Below are 20043 nucleotides of genomic sequence, written 5' to 3' on the forward strand. Positions count from 1 at the left end.
ATTATATTATGAATTAAGTAGAATTTTTATGCCAACTATCGATACATTGGATAAAGGCATATATAGATAGTGATACAACACTATGAATAGTATTTTTTTTATTTTCATTGTGTTGTTACTTTAAAAAGGTAACATACTTTTCAATTTTATTTTTTTTCTCTAGATTCCTTTGATATAAGATCGGTGCCAACTCTTATAATGTGTCGATTACTTGCTATGTGATTAATTTCATTTCCCGCGCATTTTTTTGTCAAATGTTTTAGTGCGTTAAATATTAACCGAAAACTTGCAAAATTTTAAATAATACTAATACAATAGGTAATAAACGAATAATCAATCAACTGGGTTGTCCTTACAAGATAAAGGTGTATATAAATTGAGTAAATTGTTTGTTAAATAGCTGTTGGACATTCGAGTGAACTGAGATTATAATGGTTGGAAAGATGAATAAGTTGTACGTTTTAAAAAGAGGTAAGGGTATAAATATATAGAAATAACGTTACTATTAGTTTTCTATTGTTCGCAAATATAAAAATCCTAATTAGGGTGGAAAATATCAATTTACACAAATATGGATAAATTCTGCAACTGCTTGTAGAAAGCTCTATCGTATTAGTTAAAATTTATATTTTGTACATTGCGGGGAAACCAGCAGGTACTCTATACAATTCCTTAGGACTGTATTAATTACCTAGGCAGTGTAAATGGATATTTCATACATTGCTTGGATGTCACAGATATTCTAGAGGTTGACAGATTGTTCTAACATTTCTTAACAATAGTTACGAGTATGAGTATAAATAAAAATAAAATAAAATAAAATAACAAACCTTATTCTGAAATACAGTTAATTTTACCCACTAAACTGTTTTTTTTTTTTTTTTTTTATATATTGGAGACTCCCCAAACTAACCTCTTTTCTAGTTATTAGATTATGTCTAGGCCATGTATATTCTCCACTATTTTTGGGCAAATTGAGATTATAGAACATGGGCCTATGTAAGTGTGGACTAGACGAAGGAACTATTCAGCACATACTACTTAAATGCTTCAGTATATTAGTCCCTCTATATAACACTCTCCCTTATAATTTTTGTTGCCCTATTAATGTCAAGTATCTATTAACTTTAGTTTTTTCTCCTTTTGTATATGTCTTAGAAAAATTTCAGTCCAAATATAATATAAAATTATAATTTCTTCTTTTAATTATCATAAATAATTTTCCTGAAAAATCCCTGGTGTAGATATTCAATGCACATGGATAAGGAAATCTTATCACATCAATGGTAAATGTGCAGTGTCTTTTCCAATGTTGATATTGGCAAAATCATTGAAGCCCCGGATGGTGCCATAACATAAAAAATATAAATAAATAAAATAATGAGGTGTTATGTGAAGAATAAATAAAAATGTTCTTTATTTATCTGTTCAATGATTTGAATGATATGATGATTTTACCTGGTATAACCATCATGTTTGTAATCAAAAGGGGATTTCCCTAACACATTATTAGTATAGTATACTAACATTGTTTAATCATAATTTATTTTTAATTCTTATCAACAATTGACTCATAATAATATTCATATATACATACATACATACATACATATATAAATTAAGTATTGTCTTATTGTTAATTTGTTATGTGGCATTATTATTAAATTGGTGGGAGCGTTATTTCTGCCTATATTAGTACTTATAGTCCTTGCTCTTATAGTTTCAACTTATTGCATAGTTATTAAATAAAGAAGTTTGTCTTTCTTTATCAGTTCCAAAACATTATATTCTAAGATAAAAGTGTTTATTTCAAAGTTTTAAAGGACTTTAAGTGATAACTGAGTGAAAACTCTGAGGTATACCTATATTATTTTTTTACCACTAAATATATACCATTTAGTCTCAAACTTATGTAGAGCTTTTACTTTGAGTATTAAACAACTAATAGAAATACCCACTTTTGTTTAAAATATGATATATGATCTTTTTCAAGTGACTTAAAAAAGAAGGAGGTTTTCAATTCAGTTGTAATTTTTTTATTTGTTATCTCATAACTTCAGTTATAAACAGATTTGGAAAATTCTTATTTTTACTTTTATGTATAATAATGTTCTAGATTTGCACAATATTAATCAGTATTTGGTTACTATTATCTTATTTAACCTAATACTGAATATTAGGTAGTATATGTTTCATTGCCGTGTAGGTACCGAGCAGGCCACCCCTTCCTTTTCAGTAAGAGGCCATCAAGGGATCTTATGTTACATGTAGCAGTGTCCCTTTTAAAACATCACTAAAATTTAAACTGCTGTTGTCAATCTGCCTGCCAATTGTGGTAACTACTGGCAAAATCCCGTTTATGGAGAAGGCTATATTCAGCAGTACACAGATAATGACTGATACAATATGTTTTGTTATAAATATAGAATTAGTACATTGAAAATATTGATTGATTTTGTAATAATACAGCTTTTTGGCTGTTACTTTGTACACATGGATTTTAGAAGTAGGAAAATCAATGAAACACCTAGATCACTTCTAGGTGGCATAATATTTGGTATATGGTCTAATATTACTATTCCTTGCAAGTATTGTATACTTAATCATGTAGGGTATTTAACTAATTATTATACTTAATTAAGTACTACCTTTCTGTAAAAAATAATATACCTATCATTTTTATGAAATTTATGTATTTATAAACTGAAACTTTTTTTATACAGAATATTTTAAACAAAGTAAAGCGCGCAAAGTTTTGCGCTAAATCCGAAACTGCCCAACTGATTTTAATAAAATTTTTGTAAATGTTTGTTTTGTTTGGGATAGGGTAGTGTTTATTCCATTGAGAAAAATAGACACAGTAGGAGATGGTAAGGCAAAACAATTTTTGCCGGGTTAGCTATTAATGTAATAAAAAAATCATATAAATATGGAAATTCACTGTAAAAACTTAATAAAATGTAATAATTTCTGATAATGAGAAATACAGTGAAAATTTAATTATCATATTTTGTTTTCAGGCGGTAGAATGGAGGAAGTTCACATTGATAAAATCACATCGAGAATCAAAAAGCTTTGTTATGGATTAAACATGGATTTTGTAGATCCAGTAAGTTTGTAAATATTGTAAAAATGATATGTTTAAAATAATATTATCATTGTAATAACTGTTGAAAATATTAAATAAAAAAAAATGCCTACTGACAGAATCGGAGACAGTTCAAAAAAGTTAATTTCCTAAATTCGTTAAATTGGATATCGATTTTGTATCCTCATTTATGCAATGCAACATGTCCACCATTGCGCCATGGAGGTTCTTTGTCTCGCTTCTATTCACTTCCAGACTGTTGTGGGGATGACTAGGGGAAAAGAAAAGACGGAAGGGAAACTAAATTAGCTAGGGGCGAGACTAGTAGATATCTTGCAGCAGCACATTATTTACTTAAGGTGTTAGCTATGTTGAACTACTAAAGTTACAAATGTAGCACATTTTCCTTTACTAACACATTTGGATCATATGGTAATTTATGAAGTCTTATAAATAGTTCAGTAAATTCTTAAAATCTAATTTAAACATTTTGAATAATTTATATTGTCTTTATTCGAGAAAGTTAGAAGAAAGGAGGACAAAATTGGAATAAGCGAAAGGAGGCCTTTGCCCTACATTTGGAATATTAATTTTTTTTTGTTCTGTAAAAAATCCAGTAAGTTTTCGTATGAAACAGGTATCTATAACACTAAAGGTCATAAGTGGCATCTATTCGGGGGTTACAACTGTGGAACTGGACAATCTTGCTGCTGAAACAGCTGCAACAATGACGACTAAACATCCTGATTATGCAATATTAGCAGCAAGATTGGCCATATCTAATTTACACAAGGAAACTAAGAAACAATTTTCAGGTAATTTACTTTTCATTCTAAAAGTAGTTTTTTTTACCCACAACTGCGTAGGCGTGGATTTTGAAAGTAGATAACTTCTTCTATATAGCTTATCAAGATAAAATATACACTACATTTTAGTTTTAATTTAATTGAACAGTAAATATTCCTCCTCCTCTGGTTGCATTCTATTACATTTTAATTGATATCTGCAGCGAGATTTTAGGCTACTGGTGCCTTATATTCTATTTTATGGAGTATTCAAATTTGCGTCTAGCTTCTAGCGTCTAGTCGATTGCTTGGGTACCTCTGTCCCATTCGTGTTTCAACCGTGAAGCAGTTGTGTTTGCATAGCTGTGTTTTTTGAAGGGTGGGATATGAATTTACTGGGTACAGAGGAATTAGACCTGAGTCCTCTGGAATGGAAACGCATGGGAGGTGTCATGGGCGAAACAGTATACTTTGTTATGTCCATGGTACTGCTCATGTCTATGTTACCACTTTCCATCAGGTGGGCCGTCAGCTTGTTTGCCATTCTAAGTTCTATAAAAAAAAAAAAAAAAAAAAAAAAAAAAAAAAAAAAAAAAAAAACATGATGGTGAATTACTTTTTTCTTATATAAATTGAAATGGCAAACAAGCTGACAGCTCTCATGATTGAAGGTGGTCACCGTCGCCTAAAGACATGAATAGCACCATAGACAGCACAGAATACATGTGACGCCCACGTTGCCCATTATGTGTTACCATTCTTGAAAACTAATATGTTATTCCTCCATGTCACTGTTATATTCCACCCTATTATTTAGTTTTTGATTCCACCTTTTAAACCGCAACAGCCATGTAAATATAACAGTGTTCATGGTACAATTCTTCTTCTTCTTTATAAAAAATGACTTCCACCGTAGAGGCAATGGTGATTTTTTGCCAATGTCGGGGTTAGAGAAGACTCCGTGTAATTTATATTATGATATTTTTCAGTAATGTAGATAAATCATTCAGTTGAGTTCTCTGGAAAGGAGGACAACACAAGATATGTTATGTACATGCAAAGGAAAAATAAATTTAATATGATATGTATATACATATGAGTGTATTATAGCAAGGACAATAAGCGGAAGGAATGAAAAAACGAGAAGTGTAAAGAGAGACATATATTTTAAATTTTTATGTTATTAGTAAATATAAATTTTGTCAGTACCTTAACCAGAGGAGAGTGGACTAAAGTAAGAAGGAATGGAATATTTACAGGACGTGGAAGGCTACGAGGCAACAAGTCATATATAAATATATTTAGTCTAATAATTATTATACATATATTTGAAATATTAACCATGTATGCTTATTCACTTTTTTGTTTGTAGATGTGATTACAGATTTGTATAATATTGTTAATCCGCATACTAATAAAAGAGCACCGATGATTTCCGATTATCATTACAATGTAGTTATGAAACACAAAGAGAGACTGGACTCTGCCATTGTCTATGACAGAGACTTTAAATATAACTACTTTGGATTCAAGACTCTAGAAAGATCATACCTGTTAAAAATAAACAACAAGGTAACTATAAAATGACAATTTTAAATTATAATAATTGTGTACTAAAGTATATCTACCGCGTTTTACCATGCCATGTGCCATGTTGCATGGTACACCTTGCAATATGGTACAGGAAATACATTACAAAACCACAGAAAAAGATATTAGAAGGTAATTTGAGGTCAATCAAATATTTAATTGTAAAGTCTATTTCAATAGAAGTTGATGAAAAACTAAGCAAGTTTTGTTGAAATTATCACATAAACACTAAACAAAATCGCTAAGAAATTGAAACTTTCCATCATTTAATCGATGTTTTATTTGTACTCCTATTGGATATCAAAGATTGTTTGTTTTTTGTCGGGTAAAATTATTTGTTTGTTTATATTTTCATTAAGATCTATTGAAAGTCAAACCTAAAAAGGTGATATTATTAAATGGGAGTAATAAAAACAATGAAAACCAGAGGGAGACTTTGTACAAAAGTCGATTGCTTGGGTATCTCTGTCCCTCTGTCGGTTTGAAGGGTGGGATATGGCGTGAATTTACTGGGTATAGAGGAGTAACATCTGAGTCCTCAGAAATGGCAACGCATGGGGGGTATCATGGGCGAAACAGTATACTCTGTTATGTCCATGGTACTGCTCATGTCTAAAGGCGACGGTTACCACTTTCCATCAGGTGGACCGTCAGCTTGTTTGCCATTCTAAGTTGTATATATAAAAAAAAAATTACTGACCAATATTCCATATTCATACATTAGATAATACTCGACCATTTTCCTCGCTAGCCACATACTTGGTACTGCTACGACTTGCGGGCAATAGTTGTCTAGCCTAAATTGTTAAACATATATTAAATACCCCCACTTGCGCTCTCGACAGCGAATGCATTAAACATTTTTGTTCATATTACGAATATAACAATATATATTTAAATTCATAAATATTTTTTTTACAATTTTAATAAAGCTATACTATTAAAAATACTGAACTAGGCTCTGAGCCGCGTAGAAAAGATTAACGGGCCGTAGATTAAGTATAACTGGATTAGACCTAAAGTCATAGTTTTAACTGCATTAAGTCGAACAGTGAGATATTCAAATTACTTTATTAGTGTCATAGAAATAAATACATACATCTAATTAAACATCTTAAACTTTTTAGGTTGCGGAAAGGCCTCAACATATGCTCATGCGTGTTGCGATAGGTATACATGGCGAAGATATAGATGATGCGATTCACACCTATAACTTGTTGTCGGAGAAATATTTCACGCATGCGAGTCCTACTCTCTTTTCGGCTGCTACACCTCGCCCTCAGTTGTCATCTTGTTTCCTTGTCGCTATGAAAGATGATAGCATTGAAGGCATATATGACACTTTAAAGCAGTGTGCTCTTATTTCTAAATCGGCTGGAGGTATTGGAGTGCACGTGCATTGTATCAGAGCCAAAGGCACCTACATTGCAGGAACTAATGGCGTCTCAAATGGCCTTGTTCCCATGTTGCGTGTTTATAACAATACAGCTAGATATGTTGATCAAGGTGGAAATAAACGGCCTGGTGCTTTTGCTATATATTTAGAGCCTTGGCACTCTGACATTTTTGAATTTCTAGATCTGAAGAAGAATCATGGAAAGGAAGAAGTGAGGGCTAGGGAACTCTTTTATGCTTTATGGATACCCGATCTGTTTATGAAAAGAGTAGAAAAGAATGAAAATTGGAGTTTGATGTGTCCTCATGATTGTCCTGGTTTAGCAGATTGCTGGGGAGAAGAGTTTGAGGCTCTATATGAAAAATATGAGGGAGAAAATCGTTATGTAAAACAAGTGAAAGCACAGGTCTTATGGAAAGCTATAATAGAAGCACAGGTAGAAACTGGAACACCATATATGCTGTATAAAGATGCTTGCAATAGAAAAAGTAATCAACAAAACTTGGGAACAATAAAATGTAGCAACCTTTGTACGGAAATTGTAGAGTATACATCAGCAGATGAAATTGCAGTTTGTAATTTGGCATCAATTGCTTTGAACATGTTTGTAAATGATGATAAAACTTATAATTTTACTAAACTCAAAGAAGTCACTAAGACAGTTACTCGGAATTTGAATAAAATAATTGATGTTAACTTTTATCCAGTTGTAGAAGCTAAAAACTCAAATATGAGGCATAGACCTATCGGAATTGGTGTGCAAGGGTTAGCAGATACATTTGTTATAATGCGGATACCATATGAAAGTGAAGCTGCCATTAAACTAAATCAACAAATATTTGAGACAATCTATTACGGAGCTTTAGAGGCAAGTTGTGAATTGGCTGAAAAATTTGGTGTTTATGAAACTTATGCGGGTTGTCCTGCAAGTCGAGGTATATTGCAATACGATATGTGGAATAAAACCCCTACAGATCTCTGGGACTGGGCAGTTTTAAAAGAAAACATTGCTAAACATGGTCTACGAAATTCTTTATTGATAGCACCCATGCCTACTGCTTCAACAGCTCAAATTCTTGGTAACAATGAATCATTTGAACCATTTACATCAAATATTTACCAAAGAAGAGTTTTGTCAGGTGAATTTCAAGTGGTTAATCATCACTTGTTAAACGATTTGACAGAAGCAGAGTTGTGGGATGAAGATATGAAGAATCTCATTATTCACAATAATGGTTCTATTCAAAATATTGAAACAATTCCCAAGGATTTAAGAGATTTGTACAAAACTGTATGGGAGATTTCTGTGAAAACTACTATACAAATGGCTGCAGACAGAGGTGCATTTATAGATCAAAGTCAGTCATTCAACATTCACGTTGCTGAGCCAAACTATGGAAAATTAACATCTATTCATTTTTATGCATGGAAAATGGGTTTAAAAACTGGAATGTATTATCTACGTACGAAACCGGCTGCTAATGCTATCCAATTTACAGTAGATAAGTCGAAAGTTCGCAACAAAGTTACAAATGGCAATTCTGACACATATGATGCTAACATGGCAGCCATTACATGTTCTTTGCAAAACAAAGACGAATGTTTAAGTTGTGGATCTTAAGCAGTGTCCTTTGCAAATATATTTTAATTAGAATTCCTCCAAAACTTCTTACAAAATTGAGATATAATTGCCTAATAATTTTATCAGACAAAATCACAAACATGTTAGCTAGGATGTATGAATAATGTTTTTTTTTTATAGGTGATAATGAAATAGTAACCCCACCCGCGCTATCGGTATACACCGGCGGGGCACCAGTGACGGATGATAGATGAGAATGAAACAGGTCAGTTAGCTCATCGTGACGAATTCAACGAGAATTGTTCACGATGGTTTCCAGGGGGAACCACGTGAAGGTTGACCTGATATTGCTAGCAATGGGGCTGTCAAACTCCATTGCTAACAATCCCCCTCCCCATGTATGAATAATTTTGGCTAGGATGTTTCAAACACAATTGTATGATTGTTATTGAATAAGTAAATATGAATATAACCTGATGCAGTCTTGTGAAAAAAAGCTGGCAAATGTGCTGGTTTTTTTTATTATTTTTTTACCAGGAACTTAATACAAGAATATGTACTTAGCCATGTAATTGATTAGTATGCAAGCATTTTCAAGTAGTATAAATATAAAATTTGTCATTTTATTTTAGACCTTGTACAAAAGTCGATTGCTTGGGTACCTCTGTCCCATTCGTGTTTCAACCGTGAAGCAGTTGTGTTTGCATGGCTGTGTTTCGGTTTGAAGGGTGGGATATGGCGTGAATTTACTGGGTACAGAGGAATAACACCTGAGTCCTCAGGAATGGCAACGCATGGGGGGTATCATGGACGAAACGGTATACTCTGTTATGTCCATGGTACTGCTCATGTCTATAGGCGACGGTTACCACTTTCCATCAGGTAGACCGTCAGCTTGTTTGCCATTCTAAGTGGTATAAAAAAAAATCTTATTTTGATGCAGTGTTTTATGCTCCTTACAGCGGAATGTATCAAATTTATAATAATTTTGACAGTTAACAGTTACACTAACCAGTAATTTAGACGATAACCGACTAACCTATCTAATTTTATGTACATCATCGAAAAGTAAAAGTTTTACTGTTGTAATAATAGCATGGTAATAATTTGTTCTCACGATACTAGTGTTTATAATAAAAATATAGCCTGTGATAAAAATATGCCTGATATCACTATATAAATATAATTATATCTATATAAAAATATTGTTGGTGTAGATAAAGTAAATATTCGTATTATCATGCTATTATCATTACCGCGGCGTAATCACATTTTTTTAAAATTCATATAGAAGAACAAGACTAAAAAATTAATCACAAAATATACAGATATAATTGTGTAAACTCGAAAAATAAATTATAAATAATTACAAGTAAAATTTTCTTTATATATTACAAGTAATAGATTTTCTTTGAGGCAAATTTAACAATGTGACTGTAGCCAAAAATTATCTGTTAAATGTTAACTGTCAAAGTTAAAACATCACAATTTTTATTTTAGCTATTAATTTATCCGGTGGTAACTGATTTAACAGTTTGTTGCACATGGCTGGTAGTTTCAATTGTATATTTAGCTATAATTTAATATGTAAGTTACAATAAAATTACAATATAATAATAAATGACGCTACTATATATATATATATATATATGCCGCTGGTGTTGTGGGTGACCATGGGCGGCGGTAGTTACTTACCATCAGGTGAGTCGCATGTTCGTTTGCCACCTGTGTTGTAAATATATATATATATATATATATATATATATATATATATATATATATATATATATATATATAAAAAAATATATATATATAAAAAGAATAGCTTTTTGTATGAAAATTTATTAATATCTTGATCACAATTGTTACAATTATGATTTGATATCTAATTTTAGTAATCATTCTATTTTAATTAACTGTATTGCATCAAAGCTAAATAATGTACCTCTTCTCTAATTATATTTCAATAAAAACAAATATGCAGTTTAATTTCTATCTATAATTCTATTATACTACTTACTAGTTTTTTGTCTGCTACTTTGTGCGTTTGGATTTGAGAAGTATGAAATAGACCATTTATAGGTGGCGTATCATACATACATATCTGGGACGCTTGTCTCTCATTAGGGTAGACAGAAACAATGGAACGCCAAATGCTTCGCTATCGCTTATTCCACATTCATTAATCTTTTTATACACGCTCGCCGGTTATAGCTACTTTTAATTTGGCTCTTCTCCAGCACGTTGCGTATTTGATCGACATACTTCTGTCTAGGGCGGTTCCTACCGACATCTCCATTCATTCTTGCTCGATAAATCTCTTGTAATTCATAATTTCATCCATTTTTTCCAAAAGACCAAACCAACGCAACAATCCCTTTTCGATGTTTGTCACTACATCGTGTAGGAATATACTCTTAAGATCTATTCATGCAGTGTCCTTATAATTCCATTCTACTTAGCCAATTTATTTTAATTTTCATGGCTTTCAAATATTTAACTAACTGAAGGTGGCGAAAGTGATAAAGAAAAGTCATTGGTTATAAACTATTTTATAATTAAATTAAGTACAATTATTAATCATCATATTTGACATATATATATATATATATACATAATTTTAACTTTTCCTATAACTACGTAAAATAGGATAAATAATATCAAGAGCTTCATGTATTTCATTTCTTGTTTTACCTCCTGAAAAAAGAAATAGGTATATAAGTTGATAAAGTATAACCCGTATACTAAAAGTCATTCGATAAATATTAAGTTGCACTTTTACAAGCAGATAGTAAAACTACACACATTACTGAAAAACATAGTAATTCCGTTTTCGATGGGATAGATACATATTTTTTTTTTCTGTATCAGCGAAAGGAAAGAAGCAAGGGCCGTATGGACGCAAGTGATAGGTTGTATGATATATGTCTATTCCAATGATAAAAAATAATAGTATTCCTTATTAAGAACGTTAATAATACCTTTAGATTAACGAATTGTGGCAGTGGTAATTATCTTTCAATTATCATGCTGCAATGCAAGAAACTTAAAACTTGTTATAATCGTGTCGAATTTCTCTATTTAATGTACAAATTGTAATCACATTTCCAATAACTTTATTTATGTTTTGATACATATTATGTACGATGTCATGAATATTGCAATAATATTTTGCGCAAAGATCCCTAAATCCCTGAATGTGCCCCTTCGATCAGTGATGGACTTTTTCCAAAATTATTTTATACACAAATTTAAGGCTGCAATTTGTTCCATTTTTATTTTATGACGAAATTAGTTTAAATGGAGTAATTATTGCATGATTACGTTATTAATTCGCTATCAGAGCACTTTTTAAATAATAAATTAAAAACATTGAAAATAATATGAAATTTTTTTGGAAATTGACAGATAATTGTGACGTTGCAATAAGCGCTCTTAAAGAATATTGAATAAAGTTAATGTGTTATTATTACATTATTTAATAACTACATATTATGTTCTTTTTTTTTTCTAAAAAGTTAGTTATCCAACCTGATCAAATTAAATATTAATAAGAAAATTTTATTCATATAAATTTCTTTAAAAAGGACGTATTAAGATTTCTGTTACAGACGTCCATAGACTACGACAACCCCGTTTACCATTAGACGGGCTGTAAGCTTGTGGGTGATCATAGTAGTACAAAAAAGAAATATAATTGTAAATATTTTATTAAGAGTTTACGGTTCATATATACATAAATATTAGGTATATTGAATTGTGTATGTGTGAATAAAAAATACTGAGATACATGTCAGGCCTAATCCGTAATATAGAAAATAACATAAATGTCCCTTGCATGATCACTTAGAGCTAGATGTATTTGTTTTGTTATGTGATCATTTAGTGTGTAATAAATAGATTAAGATAGGCTTTAAATAGATCCAATCCATTTTTCGAAATATTATTATAAAAATGCTTTGATTCGTGAATTCTTTTGAATAGGCAGTTTATACTTATATCTGGTACTGAGACTAAACACGACCATTTTTAATAAAACAAATAAAGCCCTTAAAATGTTTTAAAAAAGTAGTAGATGTTACATTATATTTTGAAACTATAGTGAGAATTTCCATCGAAAAAGTGTATGAAATGGACATCCATTTCATACACTTTTTCGATGTATTCGACTTATCGAACTGGACATGTATTTAGACTGATTTTTGAGATTTCTATGTTTCGAGTGTAAACCGTTATATCTTGATGAATTGGTTAAGATTGGCCAGTGAGGAATGATAGGTGGGAATGAAAGCAGGTCTTTTATCTCCACCTATTATTGCTCACTGGTGGCCCCCCTAGCGTATAATGATAGCGAATGCGAGGTTGCCATCCGATTATCATCTATTAAAATAAAAACTAATAAAATCTCTCAAATATTTTGTAAATATATATTGTTTGTATTTTTGACAAAATTATATTCAGAAAATTTCTATAACGAACATTAAATAATCAAATTGGTATTAATAAGTATTAATCATAATTAGTATTGAAATGACGATACCTGTAAATACTATTTTTCCATTGACAAATATCAGCAAAACCACTCTTGGGCGAACCATTCTATAGACAAGCCCTGGAAATAACTCTGGTTCATAAGATGTAAATTGTCCATGTGCTTGTTGTAGAGCTTCTAGCCTTATAGGAAATCTCAAATCAGCAGTAGCAATAAAATTTTGTATTTTGAAGTCCAGAAACTTTGCCTAAAAAAATAAATAAATATAAATAACTAAATAATATTTATAAAGTTTAAAATAAGTGGTAAATAATCATAACACTTAATATAAAATACGGGGGAAGGATAGTAATGGGAATTACTAAGAATATATCATGTCAGGTTGACCTCCACGCGGTTCCCCTAGAAACTATTCTGGTTAATTCCTGCTGAATTAGTTATTATGTCAACTGACGTGACTTCTTCCTCACCTTTTATTCTACACAAGTATCCCGCCAGTGTATACTGATAGCGCGGGCAGGGTTACCGTTCCATTTTAATTTCATAAAAGAAAATGTTGAGAAAGCAATCCACACATCTTAATATGGCAACTTTATTAGTCTATGTTTGATGTATGTAGAGTGATGTTCTCTGGTTGCTGTCTGGTAATTGTAAGAAAAGAAATATGTCGCCTCTAATACATTGTATAACTTAAAAATATTAATGAATATATAAATATGAAAAATGTGTCTAAATTTAAAAATAAATACTTTTTTAATTATTTTCAAAATAATAGTGAAAAATAATCTTACAGGAAATTTAAAAAAAATTTTCTAGCAGCGATGTAAAATCTAGTTTTCATTTTTGCTCCTGTAAAAAAATTTTACCAGACCTTTCCAGAACATGCAATTTTGAATAAATGAATGAATAATTTTTTATCTAAATTTTCAGGTTTTGTTTTTACACTAAGGCATGGAAAAGTTTTTTCAACTTAATATAATTGAAAAAAGTTCTTAGCGTGTATATATCATAAAAAATGCTAGTTGAATGACTCGATATTATGAACATTTGGATGCCAATTCATCGAACTTTGAATGCAAAAGCACGACGATTTACATTCAACTGCTTATCTCTGGAACTACTGGTCCATCAAGATCAAAGATTAACTTTATTGCATAAAAAATTCTTGATTTTTTTCGATTTTTTTTTTTTGATAATGAATTTTTAAAAAAAAAAAAATTGATAAAACAACAAAAACAAATGAAATTATTGATTTTTGAATGGATTTTGGTGAGTTTAAGGGATAAAACCTTGTTCCATTATTTTTTCCAAAATTTCAATCAATTGGTCCGGAAAAACCATTGAATGATCGCGCAGGGATTTTTATTTAAGGAACAATAGACTGTAAAATTTTCAAACCTTGTTTCTATACTGTATTATGCATGTATTAAACATATAAACCATCCACTTTTTGAATCAATGTTAGAGCTATTAAAAAAATTCTTCAAAATCTTGTTGCTTAAGTTGGAAAGATTTATGCAGATAAAGAAAGGACAGACAGCGACTTTGTTTTATACTATGTAGTGAAGTACAAACATGATATTTATTTTCATATTTTCTACACTTCAAACTATGATTATGTGGGAGACAAAAGGGGTTGTTAGCAATGGATTTTTGCCAGTCCCGATATATAAACACATTGCGAAGGCCTTTGATCGGGTGTGGCATAGAGCGCTGCTTTCAAAAATTTTTCATTTGGGTTGAAAAACGAGACTGTGCATTTGGGAAAAAAATTATTTTCAGCGTTGTTTAAGGTCGTAGTCGACGGTGCATGCTCTGATTTTTAAAACCAAAAAATGCTGAAAACGCAGAGCTTTTCAATCTCCGACTCTGTTTTTTTGCATATCAATGATTATTTTTCACAGAAATAATATTCATTGAAAATCACCCAAAAATTTCAGGAAAAATTTTATATACCCATTAGATTTTTACCGATGAGTGTATAAATATGACTAATGTGTCTAAATTTAACAATAAATACTTTTCTTAATTACTTCAAAATAATAGAAAATAACATGCTTACAGGAAATCCTAATTTTTGTATAATTCTTGCAAATTTTCTAGCAGCGATGTATGAATCATGTTCATTTCTTGCTCCTGTACATACAATTTTACCAGACCTGTAAGAATTACGGAATTTATGAATAAATGAATGAAAATTTATTTATCTACAACATTTACATACACTAAGGCTGAAAGTAATAACAACTTAATATAATATAGAAAAAAGTTCACATGTATATATCATAAAAAATGCTAGTTGAATTTCGGTCGATATCATGAACATGAAGGATGCCAATTCAGCGTAAAGTTCCTGCAGAAACAACAACGACGATTTACAGTTAGCACCTTATCACCTTGCTAGGCCCATCAAGATCAAAGATTAACATTGGGTAAAATAATACAATAAGGTAACACAAAGGTGTGCAAACCAATAGATAATCAACAAAAAAATATTAGATAAAACAACAATAACAAAAAAGCTTTGGACCTTATGTCCATCGCGGACTTTTTTGTTGACCTTTTTAAGGTGTATAATACTGTAGTACATTATTTTAATTTATCTCGCGTTGATTTGTTTCGTTTCAGCCAGCGTTTGCAATGTAAGCGCAAAAAATTTTTTATTTATGAATCACATTAGAAACAGCTAAAATTTTCCGTGTTTCTATACCGTATACGATTATACATATAAACCATCACTTGAATCACTATAGCTATTAAAAAAAATGCTTCAAAATTATTTTCATATTTTCTACTACTTCTTAACTATGATTATGTGGGAGAAAGGGGTTGTTAGCAATGGAGTTTGCCAGTCCCGATATATATACTGATAGCGCAGGCCATTATCACCCATTAAAAAAACTATGATTATGTTCTACTTAACTATTATATATGTAAAAGATACACAGATATTAAATGTGTTAATCACACTTCAATAACTGAACAGAATAGAATTCACAACTGGCACCATAATTAATTGCCTGAAATACCATGAAACATTAAGGGCTAGCTAGTGCCACTTATAATTGTCTAATTCTTACCTGAATACAAGTGCTGTAGCACGAGGTTCAAGAATTTTCATAACCACACCTCGAAACCGTGCTGGATTATACTCCGAAAATCTAGTTCTACAGTATATATCTAGTAATTCCAATTCACATCCTAAACTTACTGTAGAAACACAATTTCTGAAATAATAACAATATTGTTGTACATTTTTTGATACTAATTATTTTTTATCTACTGCTAATGGCAAACAAATTAAAGGTGCTCATTTAATGGAAAATGGTACCCATTTGCTTATACACATGAACAGTACTATGGACATTACAAAGTATTTGTGATGCCAATGATACCCATCATGGGTTGCTATACCTAAGATCTCAAACAAAAACACTGCTATGCAAGCTTATCTGTTACATGGCAGAAAAACTAGTGCCTAAACAGACATCTTTTATACAGTCACTCTCTGGTAAAAATCTATACATTACATATTATTTCTTTAGAAAATGTAATAAAAAGACTGATTCAAGTTTGTTTACTAATTGTGTTAAGTATAGAAAAACATTATTTGAAAGAATTATCCACAATATTTTTATATAATTTTAGGATTTTTTTGGTTTTATACTTTATTAATGTTGCTGTCAATAGGGTTGATTCTAAACTGCCATCCTTTAAACTTATCTTTAAAATTATCTTGGCTGATTTGAAAATACTCAAAAAAGAATGGAAACTTTTAGAGGAAGCCTTTGCTAATAACAAGAATAAGATCTGTTAAACATATTAATCAGAAAAAGGCTAACAATAATGATAGATTGTTAAAGTCAAAATTTGATATCACACATATTTTAAGTATTAAATTTCTAATAAATTTAATACAAAATTATTATAGACTTATTTTATAATAGTTTATAAAATAGTATGTTTCTACTATCAAGATATAAATGTGAGAGATATGATTAGAGTATAGCGCCTCAGAATAGACCATCATGTTTCAAATTATTCATCTATAATACCTAATTTAAATATTTTATTCAAACTTAAAATAGTATTAACAAAATCAGTAGAGAATTGGCAAAAGATGAAAATAAAAAAATAATGCACCGATAAAACTGGTAAATTGATACCATCATCCACCTTTAAATTGCTTAAAAAAATTTAATAGAGACATTCTTTGAAACTAGAAGCTTAATTTGAACAAAATTATACATGTTTGCAAAATTACAATTGTAATCAAAGTAATAAAATAATCAATGGCATACTTTGAAGAACTTACTGCAACTTTATACTGTTCTCTGCTTGTTTTGTTCCACTAGACATAGGAGTCAATGCTGTCATAGCATTATGTGGATTTACAGTTTGGGGTGTAAAGGAATTATTTAATGGGGTGGATGGTTCTCCATTTAATTGTGATCGGGTAGCCGAAGATACTTGAATTGCTGGTGTCAAAGTGGATTCATTATGATTATTATGAACTGGTGTATGAAGAACAGTGGCTCTGGGATTACTTGATACCACAGAGTGGTTGTACACATTGTTAATGAGCGTAGCTTGATTTGGTATGGCATTTTCTTGAACTTCATTAGGCCCCATTATATGTTTAATGTATTAAGTCTGCAATGCCAGATCGAAATCTTTGTTTGAAATTGTCACCAATTGGTATAATAAAATACCAATAATAAAAATATTATTTTTGTACACTGTCAGACTGCTTGTTGGCTGTTTCTACTTGTTTAATGTATGATAAAGAAAACAATAAACCTGCATAATGTTTAAACATAATAAAGAGAAGTGACCTGCTATTAGTTTTCTAGTTACAATAAACTTAAAAAATACAATGTAAAAGTGTACTTATTCTTTATATTTTTATAATAAATAATGGAGAAATATGATGCAGTCAAATCAGAAGTAACTAGTGCTGCACAACTATACTAATCCAACTACTAATTAATCGACTGAGCACATCAATCGAATTAATGGAATGATTTTCAAATCATTCGACTAATAATTTTGTTCATCCGACTACTAATGTTAGCCGACTATTAATGTCAGCCGACTATTAATGTACTAATTTCATTCAATACTAGTCGATGATGTACTGGATGTATGAATAGATACGAATATAATCGTGTCGACCCGATCATAGGATTGTCTTTTTTTAATATTGTAAAAATTACAAATTTTTAAGTAAATTATGAAATTATTATAACGTATATCATTTTTAATGACGTAGTGATGTAGTAGTAGTGGATGCAGTCTGGAATGGACTTTGTATAGTAGCAGATACAGGGAAAGAATTTGGTTGTAACTAGAAATTCTAGTTACGAACTATTTAAACTTAGATTATAATGTATAGGTACATAGATTAGTAATACACGAGACACGAAAATATAATTACCTGTATGTTAGAGCGAGAGAAAAAATAGGATAGTAATTTGCAAAATATATGCTCGAAGCTGTTTTGGAGGAAGTATAAACATAATAATTTCTAATTATTTATACGTATTGAAGTGGAATTCGTTTTAAGTGAATGTAATTAGGGTTTCTTTTTTATATAACTTAGAATGGCAAACAAGCTGACGGTCCACCTGATGGAAAGTGGTAACCGTCGCCTATAGACATGAGCAGTACTATGGACATAACAGAATATATTATTTTGCCCATGATACCCCCCAAGCGTTGCCATTCCTGAGGACTCAAGTGTTATTCCTCTGTACCCTGCGAATTCACGCCATGTCCCACCCTTCAAATCGAAATACAGCTATGTAAACATAACTGTTAGAACAGTTATGGTTAGAACACGAATAGAACAGAGGTATCCAAGCAAACGACTTTTGTACAAAATCTCCCTCTGGTAAGTTAGAATTAAATATACTTTACCTAAATATAATATAAGTAACAGAAAAAAATACTTACAGTTTCATGTTTTAGATGTAAATATGCTGCTTGAAATATTTCAGTTATTTAAACACTATATTTAGAATCATAACAAATATTTTGTATATGAATCGACAGAGAAAATTATCATATTTAAACTAATTATTGTTCTAAAGGCTCAAGTATTCAAATTAAATTAATAACAAATTAAGTGAATATCACAAGATGTAATCTTATTTTTGTTTCAACCTTCTACCAATGACTTCTCCTATATTACGACTTAATTTGTTTTTATATCACTGAGGTGGCAAACAAGCATACAACCTACCTGATGGTAAGCTGTATGCTTCGAGAGCACACCTGCAATGCCGTTGACGTTGTGGGTGATCATGGGCGGCGGTAGTCACTTACCATCAGGTGAGCCGCATGCTCGTTTACCCCTTGTGTTGTAAAAAAAAATGTGGTTACCGGAGCCTATGAACGCTTGCAATACCAGGGGCATTTTGCGCGCGTTGCCGACTCTGAAGAAACCTCTTCATCCCCCTTTTGAAGAACCCGATGCAGATTCTGATATAAAGTAACCTTTTCATTCCTTTCATTTCCAGCGATATAATTGACATTATTAGTCTATATCGTATTGACGATATAATAAAAATACGGAAATTTTTGTCTTCTTTGATATGGCGTATCATTTTTTATTAAATTAAGAACGTTTAGTAGGTTTTTTTTTTTTTTTTTTTTTTATACCATGATGGCGTATCATTTTTTATTAAATTATGAACGTTAACGCGCGCGTTGCCGACCCTGAAGTATTTTAGAATAATTATTTTTGGATCTCTCGAAAATGTAGTATATATTCCATAATGAGTGTTCGTGGGCAAGTCAGTTGCGTTGTACGCGACCATTTAGGCTGTATGAGGGTGAACTCCCTGCCGATGGCGAGCCGTTGTCAATATATATATTGCACAATCCATATATAATAATAATGCTGAGGTGACGTATACGGAGGTCAAATTCTCATAGCTCGTCGTTGCACTGAGTCGAAGGGTTCAAGCTGGTATCAGTCGCGCCATAAGTGACAGCAAATCTTGGGGCCGGAAAAAATTAATGATCCGGCGTGTACATGCGCTCATACACACCGAGTTTTTTGGATGCCAGCTTAATCTTCAGGTGGCCACGGAACTGTACGTCACT

At 31.1% G+C, this 20043-nt stretch overlaps 2 protein-coding genes across 3 annotated transcripts; one reads left to right on the plus strand and one right to left on the minus strand.

Annotated features, from left to right (window-relative positions):
* Positions 1–192: 192 nt before the first annotated feature.
* LOC113514112 (ribonucleoside-diphosphate reductase large subunit) lies at positions 193–10166 on the plus strand. 2 transcript variants are annotated; one of them, XM_052898750.1, is made up of 5 exons: positions 193–471; positions 3021–3109; positions 3726–3903; positions 5246–5445; positions 6591–10166. In XM_052898750.1, the coding sequence occupies exons 1-5, from the start codon at positions 432–434 to the stop codon at positions 8478–8480; spliced, it is 2397 nt and encodes a 798-aa protein (XP_052754710.1). In that variant the 5' UTR covers positions 193–431; the 3' UTR covers positions 8481–10166. The 2 variants fall into 2 exon arrangements, with proteins under 2 accessions (XP_052754710.1, XP_052754712.1); XM_052898752.1 differs by lacking the exon at positions 193–471 and adding an exon at positions 1663–1856 and having other exon boundaries at positions 6591–10165.
* An 811-nt stretch (positions 10167–10977) lies between these two features.
* On the minus strand, positions 10978–17906 carry LOC113510519 (uncharacterized). The gene is made up of 5 exons (XM_052898791.1): positions 17249–17906; positions 16014–16160; positions 14996–15092; positions 12982–13180; positions 10978–11138 (listed from the first exon to the last, which is right to left on the minus strand). Exons 1-5 carry the CDS (start codon positions 17563–17565, stop codon positions 11062–11064), a joined length of 837 nt encoding a protein of 278 aa, XP_052754751.1. The 5' UTR covers positions 17566–17906; the 3' UTR covers positions 10978–11061.
* Positions 17907–20043: the final 2137 nt, after the last annotated feature.

The sequence above is a fragment of the Galleria mellonella genome, unplaced genomic scaffold (assembly GCF_026898425.1).
Source record: "Galleria mellonella isolate WM207_F2 unplaced genomic scaffold, CSIRO_AGI_GalMel_v1 utg537, whole genome shotgun sequence".
Taxonomy (NCBI): Eukaryota; Metazoa; Arthropoda; class Insecta; order Lepidoptera; family Pyralidae; genus Galleria; species Galleria mellonella.